The sequence below is a fragment of the Cyprinodon variegatus genome, unplaced genomic scaffold (assembly GCF_000732505.1).
Source record: "Cyprinodon variegatus isolate N-32 unplaced genomic scaffold, C_variegatus-1.0 Scaffold900, whole genome shotgun sequence".
NCBI lineage: Eukaryota > Metazoa > Chordata > Actinopteri > Cyprinodontiformes > Cyprinodontidae > Cyprinodon > Cyprinodon variegatus.
Window position 1 is genome coordinate 34,733 of NW_015151353.1, and position 13,763 is coordinate 48,495.

The 13,763-nt window shown below is 39.0% G+C and overlaps 1 protein-coding gene across 1 annotated transcript in view; it reads left to right on the forward strand.

The window, feature by feature from the left end:
- LOC107099723 (transmembrane protein 132C-like) overlaps window positions 1-12,627 on the forward strand; it is a 39,904-nt gene extending 27,277 nt beyond the window's left edge. The window contains exons 3-5 of the mRNA XM_015397964.1: window positions 990-1,263; window positions 8,951-9,142; window positions 10,827-12,627. Of these exons, the coding sequence (XP_015253450.1) occupies window positions 990-1,263; window positions 8,951-9,142; window positions 10,827-11,972 (1,612 nt within the window). The 3' untranslated portion in view covers window positions 11,973-12,627. The remainder of the gene's footprint in view (window positions 1-989; window positions 1,264-8,950; window positions 9,143-10,826) is intronic.
- Window positions 12,628-13,763: the final 1,136 nt, after the last annotated feature.

Here is a 13,763-nt window from a genome sequence, read left to right on the forward strand (position 1 = left end):
AAACAAAATAATAATTAGACACTAAAACAAGGAGAAAAGTAAGACTGAATACTCTACATAAACATAACAAAACCAAGACTGTGACATCATCAGGGGAAATAAGATGTCCAGAGCAGCCTCTTGGTCAAACTATGGCTTTCATCTAATGTATTGTTCTACAGGCTCTCTTTACAAACTCTGACTGGTTGTCATGGTTGCGGGTTGTGGGGGCGCAGCCTTCAACAGGACAGGGGTGTTGAAAACCAAAGCAGCTTATCCAGAGAAGGGCTGAATTATGAGATTGGTGGTAAAAGATGTCTGCCTAATCTGAGTGGAATTTTCTTGCACAAATGGCAAAAACATGCTGGGGGACTCATTGCTGATGTGTCTGTTTTTAAATGTAGAATAGTATGGGGAAACGAAGCAGAAATAATAGCTAAGCTTAATTTAGGATTGTTTGACACAAGTTTGAAGTAGATCTATGACTAAATGATAAATAGAATAGGAGCTGATGTTTGGGTGAAATTCACCATTTACTGTATTGCACTCTCTTGTATGCCTGGCTTTACATCTTCAGGTTCTCTTCTGAAGCCTCAGCTGTAACAGTGACACTGAGAGTTGAGTCAGTCTAAAGAAGTTAGCTCTACCTTCTGCATTGAAATACTTTTGCACCTCCACACCTTAGCAACCTTTGAAGTTGAAAGACATGTTTTTGCTCTAAAAAGCTTTCCTGGAGGTTGTGTATTCGTCAGATCTTTTTTTTTTCTATTTAAAGTTTATCATGGACGTAGGAAAGTTTTGCTAGAAGTTCCAAGTCTGTCATGATTGTTAAATTGTTAGTAAAATCCAATCAGTTTATTATTGGTTATGTTGTTGGTTTTGATGAGTGTTGTAATGTGTAGATCAGTAGTAGTAGATCAGATGATGCTATTATATCTGAGGCTATGAAATGAAGACAAATCCACATATATTCATGTTGCCCAGCATTAATTTTTACTTTATGTTGTCAGGTCCTCGTGGGACAGCGACGATGAGGATGATGAGGACAGGCGTGGACGGAGCTGCACTCTGCAGTACCAACATGCAATGGTCAAAGTCCTGACCCATTTCATTGCAGAGTCAGCTGAACAACGAGGTCAGACCGCCTTCATGCTTGGCACTGACTGGCAGGTGGACATCACAGAGCTTGTAGGGGACTTCCTAAAGGTAGAAGACACCCAGATTGCTAAGCTGCTTGACAGGAGGATCCTGGTTGGACAAGACACAGGAATGACTACTATCCAGGTATAAGATGAAGCACCATGAGAATCTTCTGTTCTAATAGAAAATATTTTATTAGTAGTTAGATACCTTTTATTTAACAATTTATTTTGTTATGATAAATATTACTGAAGGGCCATGGGGGATAATTATACCTCCTGAAATTTCATATTTTATTAAACCAAGAACGTCAAACCTCACTGTATTATCCGATTTTATGTGAATGAACAACTCCAAATATTATTTTAAAGCTGAAGGAAATTAAGTCATGGTCCCTTTGTGACACCCTCTGAACCATCTGTGCACATCTGGAAACTGAAATGTTTGCTCATTTCCTTGTGTGAAGTAGCTTAGATTAAGTTTTATTAGCTGAGGAGTGTCTGTGAACCGCAGTTTTAGATTCTTGCATCAAAGGAAATGTGGAAATTTTTCTTTAGCCACATCAGTGGTGTCCAGAGTTAATCCTCAAGAGTCAAAAATGTGCATGGTTTAGATGGTGTCTTGGTTTGATATAGCTGATTGAAGGAATAGTTCATTAGCAGATCTTTGCAGTGCTTGATGACATGCATTAATTCAGCCATTTAAATCAGCTATGATGGAGCAAGAACCATGCAAGAAAGCGATATGTGAGGAGTTAGAAATCTCTAACCTAAGGCATTGTAACGCATCAGCATCCATTCAGCTAAGGTCTTTAACGAATGCAAAACCCCCTGTTGGGGTAACTCCCACAGTGAGGAAATCCAGACATAACTCTCCTGCTCATTTTAGGATATCCAAATGGGTCTCTAAATCTGAAGGGATATTTAGTCAAAGCAGCAAGTTTTGTGGACTCAGTGTGATGTACCTCATAAGAAAATAATGATCAGAGGCCTGAAGCATCTTGACTGAACCCCTTCGGTTTAGAGGAGGTGTAGCTCTGCTTTGCGCTCCCACTGAATAAGGAAGCAAATCTTTCCCGCTGCCAACTGCTCAGTTGTTAAATTTAAAATCCATGGCCTGAAGAAGCCATAAGAATCATATAATTTTCAAAAAAGCAAAGATGAAATCCTAAAGATCCCAAACTAGAAACTTCCTCTTCAGGTATGGTGTGTGATTATGTCCATGAACCCAACAAACAGATTTGGGGACACGAGGCAGTCCTGGCAGAGATTTTTCTACTGCAACCATAACACGGCATTCTTTCACTAACTAAAGTCGGGCCTACGCTGTGCGATTTCTTGCCCTTTTAGGTTTGTTGCCCGATTCTCCAATCATGCGAAAATTTTTCCTGCATCATGTAATATACAGGGGGTAACGAGGGTGATTAGCGTCTCACGACCACCTTGCGATTAGGACTCGTAAGGTCAGGAGAAAATCAAACATGTTTGAAATTCAGTCGGTCCTGGTGAGGTTCGTGGGCAAATCCTGCTACTGAAGCAGAGCATCGGGCATCTACCAAAACCTCACACACTGCGCATGTGCAAACAAGGCAGTTCTTCTACTTCCAAATTGACGAGTCCGACCATCGCTATCTCTCAGCGCTGAGTCCGATGTGTGGGTTTTTGGACGTTTAGTGTGAGCAGTTAGATTGCATTAAAGCGTCGGGCCCTAAGGTCTAAGAACAGACATTTGGAGATGTGAAATTTTAAACCCTGCAGTTTCGTCGTACAGTTTGAGCTGTAGCTGAGTTCAATGATTGAAAGTATCATACAGTGTATGCGCGGCCTTTGGAGTCACTAAAAAAAAAGCTTACAGATTTTAATCCCAGCTGGTATATACTAGTGGTTCATCTCGTTTTAGCCACATCAGGCTGTGGATTCTGCATCTGCAATAGTTTCCTGAACATAGCCTGATCAGGCCCCCATGCATCAGTCATAGGAGGCTTGACAAAGCATCAATGTTTGATGAGTTGGAAGTGAAACTGCCTTGCAAAAGCAATCTACATATTCCTTGTACCTACTTCCAATTTTCAGTAACATGGTTCCTTTTCACTCTTCCTCAAAAAACACTACTTTTGGTCAATCTTTCACACACAACCCTGATAAAAACATTGATGTTATAGGTCACATGGAAGAAATTTGGAAAAATTTAGAAGGTATAATTACCTTTGCAAGGCACATCATGCAAGAACTTGGGGACTCAAAGAAATGCTATTATGTTACTATGAATGTAGATTATGATATAGTTATAAAAAAAAAAATTTAAATGATTTTTTTTTTCCATTAATATTTTTTCTTTAAAATCATCAATTTTAACAATTTGAATTTTTCAAGAAGTGTTATAGGTGCTTTAGGGCTAACTCGATTTTTGTTCCACTCTATTGGTTTTCTGCTAAATTTTTCTGATGTAAATTTGATTTATTGTAAATAAAAAGTGATTTTCACTGTGTGGCCTTATCTGTTAATGAACTCACCATAAAACGGAGTCCACCTTTTATGATTCACATCCTTATGCACAGAGTAAAGCTCTCAATATGCCCCCAGGCAGAAAATAAGATAATTATATAACCTTCAGTTGTATTTGTGTTTAAAAAGGTTAAATATGAGTAATGTTCTGAAAGAACATGATCACATTGTTTTTCAGAAAGACAAAACAAGTAGCACAGACTGCTGTATTTGATTAGTACGTCCTTTAGTTCGGAGTAGACAGCTGCTCACTGGTGTGTCACAGACTTTAAGCCGTTAGTGGACCATAGGGCTTTTCAGTTGTTCACTCTGACTGAATAAATATCAGTCTCCTAATGAAATCTGCAAAAGCAGTCTTCTGTTTGGCGTAGTGGAGGGCAGACATTCGTTCAACTCCATAAACTCTCGCACAGTCTCACAAAACAATCAAAAACTTGAAAGTGTGGGGAACGCAAAGGTGTGACAGCTGTGATTACCTATGACAGCCTTCCTGTCGCCTGACAAACGCGGTGACATTTACACGCATATGTATGCACCGTGCAAGAGTCACAGCTCAACAAAAGGTTCTACTTACACTCCCTTTTATTGTCTTAGATTGAAATGTTTTTGTTGTTCAGAAAAATTCAGAGGTACTTCCACCACTTAGACACCAGTCCATAAATTTGTGATCAACCCAGCTGAAGAAAACAGAAAAAGCTGCCTTTTCAGATATTGTATGAAGTTAGATACCTTGGCTTCTTTTTATTTAAGATGAAAAAATAGAAAAGAAAGAAATATACATATAAATAAGCTTCAACTCCTAATGAGTCACTTTCCTTTAAAGTAAAATGCTTAATGGTATAAATATTTTTGCAAAACTCTTGCCAGAAACTTCTTGTCAGTCAGACAATGTGACCAACAGTGATTTATATCTGGCTATATTTTACCTTGATGAACTTTGGAAATGAATTCCTCTTTAACTTTGTTGTTATTTGTTCGTCATGCTGTTTATTTCTCTTGGGGAAGACTGAGTGTTTAGACAGGAAATGAAAAAACTGTCATCAGCAGACTACAAAGTGATTAAAGTGCTAGTGAGAAGCATAACAGTAGTTATTTATGTTGCAGTGGCACAGGTTAGTGCTTTGCAGTCATCCATTTAAAAAAAATAATAAGTAAACTTAATTTAAGAAGCACTTTTTCCCAGGTCACGGCCATTTAATGCTTTACAAGTAAAACTAGAAAAAAAAAAAAGATTAAGTCATTATACTTGTACTTGAGACAATGTGATGGGTGAATTTCTCCACTGTGAGATCAAAAAAGTAAATCAATCAACAAGTAATGTCCTGCACAAAGCAGACTATCACGTTTTTAACTACTTTCTTAAAGGGTCAACACAATCAACACATTAAAATATAAAGGCCAAGTTTTCAAAGATTTACATAAGTTATCTGTCTCTTTGCCTCTACTTATTCAAGAAGCTTTGACATAAATAGGACTGTAAATGTTCAGGGAAAAATTATTAAAAATTTCTGGCATTTAAGGCCACTAACAGTGAAAACTGTTTTTAAAAAGCAATGGAGAGTGAATGGCTTTTGGACTGGAGGATATTTTCATTTTATTAAATAAATGTAAAATTTCCGTCACAGAGAGTGGAGAGCCAGAAACAATGTTAAGACACAGTCATGTAGTTAGCGTTGTGAATTTAAAATGTATTAAGTTTCAACAGGCAACCTACCATAGGACAGTCTTTTTTGATTGGCAAATTAATTAATTAATCTTACTTAAATCCACAGTTTTTTAGTTTTGTTATTTAGTTTTAGGAATAGTTTTTATTGGTACCACTATGTTAAGAGTATCTAAATACAGGGCATTCAAACAAAGTGTAGCAACATCAATGTTAGCACACTACATCAGCTAAGATCATGAGTGATTGCTTCTTAAAGTCGTAGGGTAATCGTATTTAAGTGTCAAATCATTCAGGCTTAAACATGTATATAAATGTAATCTTTATCAGACCATATTGTCCCAAAATTTAGAAAATTTCTATTTTAAAAATAAAATCCTGTCTTATAATCTGTGTTTATTCTTTCGTTATATTATGCAGGCCAGTTAATTATACATCAGCTTGTACACCTAAATTCGGCCAATCATATATCAACGGTCGTCTGTCAATCAAATGTTTTCAGTCATAGCATCTTGATTCATATGTTGCAGCTAATATACGCAACGGTTGAAGTAATAAATAGGAATAATTTCCTTTCCCATTGAGTTCCGTCCCAGTGTTCACGGGGATGGACGTCTGTGTCTTCAGCAGGCGTAGAGCTAACAGAACTGGCAGCGTTGCGAGGCAAGGGCTCAAACATGTACGGCTGGAAGCCTTCTACACCAAACCAAGCTTCTGCCGCCCTGGCGTCCTCTTCCACAACAACTTCGTCCCCGCTTTCCTCCTCTAAATAAAAAATGGATGACGGAGGAGACTCATTCACGACCTCCGACCCCAAACTCTCCTCCTCTTACATGTTTCTGCTGTCCATAGCGTTCCTTGATAGTGTTGTTTCTAAGTCACCAATTTAGTGCTACTTGGTCCCAATGTCATTTCCCATTGGGAACCTACTTGCACTAAGTTTCTAGCTGTTTAGCAAGATGCTTCCGACAAACCGGCCAAAAACCAGACGAAAATCCCGTCCTCCTAATAATCGACCAATCAAATTCAATTTATGTGCTCGTGTAAAGTCAAGCACCACTCGGGAGAATTCCAAGCTGCGACGATTGGAACAGCTGTTTCCCTGCGACTTCAAAGCTGTACAGCTTTCTAAGTTTTGTTGAATATCTGTCCAAAGAAAAGCTGAGGGTCAAAAATTCCCAGCAAAGATCCTTTGAATAAACATTATTAACACAAAAATGTGTGATGTTTAGGGAAAAGATTCAAAGAATTTAACTTCTGAGTGTGTTACTGCAGGGATGTTGAAAGAACAGAGTCAGCATTGATAAATAACCAGTTGCTTTGTCACAGCTAGCGTTGTAAAAGAAGAATGTTAACATTCCCAGTTAAGTTTAAAATTATAGAAAAGAAGTTAATAGAATGTAAATACGCGTGGATGTTATGTTATTTTTACTTTTTTCTTATCTTATTGTGTTGTGACTGTCACTATGGGTAAAGCTGCTGCTACACTGCAATTTCCCAGCTTGGGATAAATAAAGTACATCTATCTATCTATCTATTAAATGGTTAGCACAGAATTAATACTGTCAATCATTTTATATTACTGGGTTGGTCTCTTTGGTAGAGCTCTGTCTGGTTGTGTTTTATGTAAAGAGCATGGATTTCTTTATGTGTGTGCATAACTTTACGTCAGTGATTCCCAAACCAGGGTACTCGAACTCCTAGTGGTCTATGAGTGCATTGCAAGGGATATAGGAAAATATTTTATCAGATTAGATTAGATGAGCTTTATTGATCTCACAGCGGAGAAATTCACTGGTCACATATTGGCATAGCAGTTAAAGAAGGTGCAAACAAGGAGAAAAAAGGTGCATTAAGAATAAACAATAAATATACAGTATATCAAGATAAATAAGGATTAAGGTGCAAGTGTACATGTATCACGCACAATGAAAAACAAAATAAAAATAAGAAATAAACTAAAAAATACAAGGGAATAGCACAGAGATTTGAGGTGTCATATGTACAATCCGGATTGCTTATAAACAGGTGGATTTACTTTTACATTAAAGTGTAGTAGGTGAGGAGCAACTGTGAGGTAGTGGTATGACTATTCTATTCACATATACTGCACAGTCAGCATATTGCACTGCATATTGCACAGTCAATAAATAAAAAAATATAATATAGCTGCACAGTGGTTTTTATAGGAGTTATTGTGGTTATAGTGCAGTATTATAGAGTCTGGTGGCAGCAGGAATGAATGACCTGCGGTAGCGCTCCTGCTTAAAGATTACAGATACCCTTTTTTTTAGGTAGTAAAATTAAAAAGGGCTGGGATCTCTTTTGCTTCGTGAGGACCAACCTGAAAAATTGAACAAGCTTTTATGAACCAAAAAGTAAGCTTTTCTTATGCGTTTGGGTTCACCTTCAGCTGTAACACGCATCAAAACAAAGCAGAGGAACAGATTGGTGTTGGGATCTGGAGATTCTCCACCTTCTCCAGCAGAGTGCGCTGTGCATCTCCTGGGCTGGAGCCCTACAGCACAGCTGACGTTCATCAGCCCATCGGGAGACCTGCCTATATAATCAGCAGCCAGACCTTCCTTCAACGCCGCAGTGTTGACCAAGTTTGGAAACCTGTCTCCCGTCTGAAGCTCTGGATGAGCTTAACCTGTTACCTGCCTGCCTGCCCTAGAGAGCCAAACCTGAAGATCTCACTCTGGAATCCACCTGCTTAAGGAGGATTAACAGGAAAGAGCTAATCCCTCAAACCAAGGTCTGTCACTAGAAAGTCAGAAGCTAGACGCTGCTGCTGCTGAGCACTCTGCTGAACCAACAGTCTCTGGACCCAACCGGTTCCCTCTCTCAGAAAAGAAAGCCTGGACCTCTTCAAGACGCCTGAGAGTCCGGCCCGGACCAGTTTCCAGAATCCAGTTCATGTTATCTCTGTGCAAACCTTTAATAAACTCTGTTGAACTTTTTATCAGTCTCCAAGTGGTGTTCTGCATGTGGGTTTGATTTCTAAACCAACCATGACAATTGGATGTAGAGAACAGCCTGGGATCAACTGTTTTTCACACTGAGCTATCAAAGGTCATCAAAGAAGCTCAGGCGTCTTGATGAACACAAAGTAATAATCCTTCAGTCAGTCTGACTATGATTTTTATTCTGTATTTTGTTCCCAATTTATTAAGTTTAAATGTGATTGTAAGGGAGTTACTCAGAGAAGCTCCAGTTTTATAAATACTTTTTTATAATATCATTTATTTTGTATTTATTTCGATTCCTTACCAACATCCAGCTAACATATTCATGTTTTTTTTTTTTTTTTGGAGATTTTTAAGAATGCAATGCTCATGTTAAAAGGTTTACTAGTAATAAAGTAATTAAGTAAAATGTTTTTTTTTATTTTATAATAAGTTATTTTACATTGCACTTTAGGATAATCATCAATACCTTGATGACTGAGGGGGGTACTCATGGTAAGACAAAATGTCAAAAAAGGTTTGGAAACACTGATTCACATTACATGCTGGGTTTAATCTTGGGGTCCCTTCTGTTTAAAATTGCTTACACAGTGACATGGAAATGAAAACATTTTTACTTGTTTTTTTGTTTGTTTTTTTTAACCACATCTATAACCTTTTTAAAGATCTGTTTGTTACTTTGATTTTGCCACCAGGTTTTGTCCCCACTGTCAGACTCCATCCTGGCTGAGAAAACAGTAACAGTGGTAGATGACAAAGTGACCATCACAGAGCTCGGCGTGCAGCTGGTGACGGGACTGACTATGGGGCTGCAGTTAAGTCCAGGGAGCAACAGGGCCATTATTGCCAGCACCAGCACACAAGACATTCTGCAGAACCCCAAACAGGTCAGAATTGGTTATATTTATCAATGAAATCAGTAGATTCATTAAAGGAAAAAATCAAATACAATTTATATGATAATTTTTTAATAAATTCCAAATTCTTTAATTAGATATTTAGTAAAGTATAATTGTTTTCGCTGTGTTTGTAGCACTTTTAGTAACAGGAAATTAAATGGGGTGTTTGTATTGGTTAGCTGTTAGATAATTGAGATAATTTTGAAAGATAATACATGCAGGTTATATGTTAATGGGAATAATCATTGCGTCTTTTTAAAAGTGGAAAGAGAGCCGTAATGACCTGTTCTTCTCTTTGTTAGCTGCTGGTGTTCAGCTCAATTTACTGCTGATTTTGATGCCTTACATTAAAACCAAACAGATGTAATTGCACACCGTTTAGGCAGGTGTGATTACCACTGAGAATGGTGTTAATTTAACACAGTAGTCTCTATCCTTAATGTGCTTAAAATTGCACGTTTAATCAGACATTTGGAAAATGAACTTTAGAAAGAAAAAGGTATTCATCAGGCTAAATAAAAATGAGCACATTTTGCAGCCTGCATTTCCTCAAAAAGGTTTATGTGTTCTTCTCTACCTCCAGGACTCTGAAGAGTTTTGAGAGCCACAGTGTGACAGACATGTTTTTGGGTTGCAGCTAAAAGAGGAAACTTAATCTAAATAAAATGCAAGTGTGAAATCACAGCCGCTGTATGAAAATATGACTTATATTCAAAGTGCTGCTGTTCTATCAAACTTTCAGTCTTGCTACAGTAATTTGGTAGGGCATCTTGAATAGTGGCCTCTTTGATCCACCAAGCCCCCTCATGCATTCTCTGTGCTGCTTCTTGCCACTTTCCTCTGCTTTCTTTCTTTTGCAGAAGAGACAGGAACGGAGCAGGCATTTATCTCTACATCGCCTTATTCACAGTGTGAGGATAAGCAGGCAGTGGAGCAGTGTTAGTCCTCTGGTGGCAGTAATTAGGAGACATTTGCAGACCATGGTGGCGGGATACTTGTTCCCCTCTTGGGATTTGTCCTTCAGCAACATTAAACAGGCAGTTGTTAGGCTTCAGCACAAGGCGGCTTTAAGAACAAATATATAGCAAATCCTTATTGGCATGAACAATGTTTGATGTAACCCTTTAATCTCTTCTTTCCTTTCCCTTAATCTGTTTCCTTTTTAACTTTGAGAGAATTGCCTCAGAGTTTGCCAACTATATCTTAGCAAGTGTTAATTCAAGCAAAAAATCCAATCAATGTTCTTAAACAATATCTGGTCCTCCGTCCATCTGTCCGTTCATTCATTCATTCTTTTATTCTTTTATTCATCCTTCTCTTCATCTTTTCCTCCATGTATCTGTTCCATCCTGCTGTTTGTCTTTCCATTCATCCATCCATTCATCCATCCATCAAAAAAAATCATTTGTTTTCCTGTTTTTTGTACCATTGTTATGTATTGAGTTACTTGCTTTTGCTGCTGCCTCTTGCCTATGGTCAGCTTCCTTCCTTCTTCTTCCTTCTTCTTCTGTAAAGGGTTTTATTTTTTCGCAAAGATCTGAGGCGTTCTAACCTGCAGAGGGAGCTAACGTGTGCTAACACGATCTGTTGCGATGTTTTTTTTTACGATATATAGTTAAAGTAATAGACAAGTGTTATATTCATGATCTTCTTTCTGTTTGTGTTTCATTAGGAGGCCTTGATCAGCGCCTGGCTCCAGTTTAGCGACGGTTCTCAGGCTCCACTGGATCTCTACGATCCTGACTTCTTTGTGCTGACAGCCACGTCCCTAGATAAGGAAGTGGTCACTGTGCAGCAGGACCCCTCGTGGAAATGGCCTGTCATTGTGACAGAGGCTGAGGGTCAAGGTTTGCTCATCAGGGTGGAAATGACTGTCAGCGAAGTTTGCCAGAAGTTCAAGCGCCGCAGCATCCTGGCTGCAGGAAACTATAATGTCATGGTTAAATTTGGTCCTGGTGACAGCTCAAGGGGTGGGAGCAACGACTATGGCCCAGATGGAGACGACATGGAGAACAGAGGCAGGCTCTCATCACAGGACAGGACTGGCCTTGATACCCACTACTATGGCAGCTCCATCTCTGACATTGAGGATGGAGTGTCAGGGAGAGCTACCACGACTAGAAGTGCTATAATCCGCAGACCTAAACTTTCAGGAGGTGGTCAAAACATGCCAATTGACTTTGCAGACTTTCCTGCACAAGTAGATCTGCCTCACGGCCGTAATACAGATGATGACCTCATGCACAGCAGTCGAGGACTCACAGACCTGGAGATTGGCATGTATGCCTTGCTTGGCGTCTTCTGCCTTGCCATCCTAGTCTTTCTCATTAATTGCGTGTCATACACTCTCAAATACCGCCACAAGGAGCTCTCCATTGAGGGCCAGGAGAACTTGAACCATGCCCACGACTGGGTGTGGCTCGGGAACGAGGCGGAGCTGCTGGAGAGCCAGATCAGCCTGTCACCTCAGCAGGAGGAGCAAACCTCCATGATAGACTCGAGCAGTGGCCTGGAGGAGGGCAGCCACCTGCTGAATGGTGGCTCCATGCAGAAGAACGTGCAAGGACAGGTCCACCGGGCCGCCGACACAGCAAAGGACGGCAAAGGAGACTCCCCCACCACAAAGAGGAAAAGAGTCAAGTTCACCACGTTTACCACTCTTTGTTCAGACGATAGCCGCCCAGCTGTTAATACACTTACAGGAAGTCACAGCCAGGACATCAAGTGGGTGTGCCAGGACGTTCAGCTGGGAGACTCAAAGGAATTGCGTAATTACATGGAAAGGTTAAATGACAGTGCTCTAAAAGAGGTGGCATAATCTACTGTGTGCACTTGTTGTGAACTCACCTTTTTGCCTTTCAGAGAAAATTGGGTCTAAACAGACCCGTGTCTGGGGAAAGAGGAAGAAATTAAACCACAGAATCACCTCAAACTGCCAAAGGGTCATCAAATATAGGAGGACGGCCGTGGATCCACATATTAAAGAAACAAAAACAAACAGAAGGTGATCAGGTGGATTTAGTCTTTCAGATGATAATCTTTTTTTTGTTGTTGTTTGTTAATCCAGGGATTAGAATTCGATAACCCAGGATTGATGTGACATTTCAGAGACAGATTTTTAAAACAAACGCTACCCAAGAAACATAGATGTTCGGAACTTGTGTGTACATCAAAATCAATTGAAAAGTTTCGTAATTCTTTGGATACTTATTTCATAAAACATATCCCAGATTATTGGAGGAGTCTCTGGACGAAAGCAAGCTGAGACGAGCTTCTGCATGTTGCTGGTAACAAAAAAAAAGGCACAAATTCCCAATTTTTTCTTATCCTCCTCGGTAAGGAAGAAATCTTATGTACAAACTGTACATTCTCTAAATCATTGTATTGTTGCTCTGTATATCGTATTTTCATAACAATTAAGGAATACACAATAATGTCAAAACTGTACATCTGCCTTTTTTAATCGATTTTCGGTCATGACAGAGGCAAATTTTTTTTTCTTAAAAAAAATAACAAATACAGTCCTTTAAACTGCCAAACTGACCACTGGAAACAAAGAGTTTCCAAACTCACATCATTCAAAACACATAAAAAAAAATACAAGGTTTCACAATGTGTCAATGGGATGATTTACAGTACACATGGCATTGTTAGTTTCTGAAACTTTCAAGATTTATAAATGACTGAGGGATTTTTTTACATTTATTTTTTATGGTACTTAAGGTAATGTGAATTTCTAAGAAATATCAACTGTACAGACGGTTCTAGACAGGGGCCAAAAGAGGCAGTGTCCCTTTAGAACTAGTCCTGGCGTTTTTATGGCCTCTAGACTGAGGACAAGATATTAAACCAGTTTCTTATGATGATGCAGTAGCTATTGAAAAAGGCCTTTCTAAGTCAAACACAGAATGGCAGCCCACTTCCCTCCAACTCCCAGCGAAATCCCCTCAAACTTCCAGCCACTGGAGTGACCCTGTCTTGCAGGATTTTTTAATCTGACTCCACCCTTTCACTGAATTACAGAGTCTGACCAGGTTTTTAGTACAAATATTGATGTTTAAAGAGGAATTGTAGGGGACCAACCAAGGGCCCATCAAGAAAAGTTGGGAAATTTTGAATGGCTACTACTGTTTATGTTTGGCAAGGAAACCTTAACTTAATTGTCCCTGACACAAATGTAAGTTTTTACCATACTTAGTTTAACTTTTATTTAAAAATGAAGGTGCTGTAGGCCTAGCTTCAGCCATACTGAGATAGAATGATAGCATTCATCTGCTGAATCAGTGGTCTGCAACCTAGAGCTCCAAAGCCACAAACAGCTTTTTGGCTTACTTGATTAAAAAATCAATTAGTGCCCATTTTATTTGCTTGTTTATTTTGCCCTGTGCCCCCTTGAAAAAACCCTGGACCCAACCAGCCACCCAGCCCCCACAATAACATTTGGTTTAAAACCTTCATTGATCAACAAAAAGAATAAGATTTTAACCTAAAATGTCTTTGTTTCTGCTCATTTGACCAATACATGTTTTTAAATTGGGACAAGAGCAGATATCTATGGCTGTGATATATGATGATATCTATGGTTTTGTAATGCTTGGACAGGCATTAG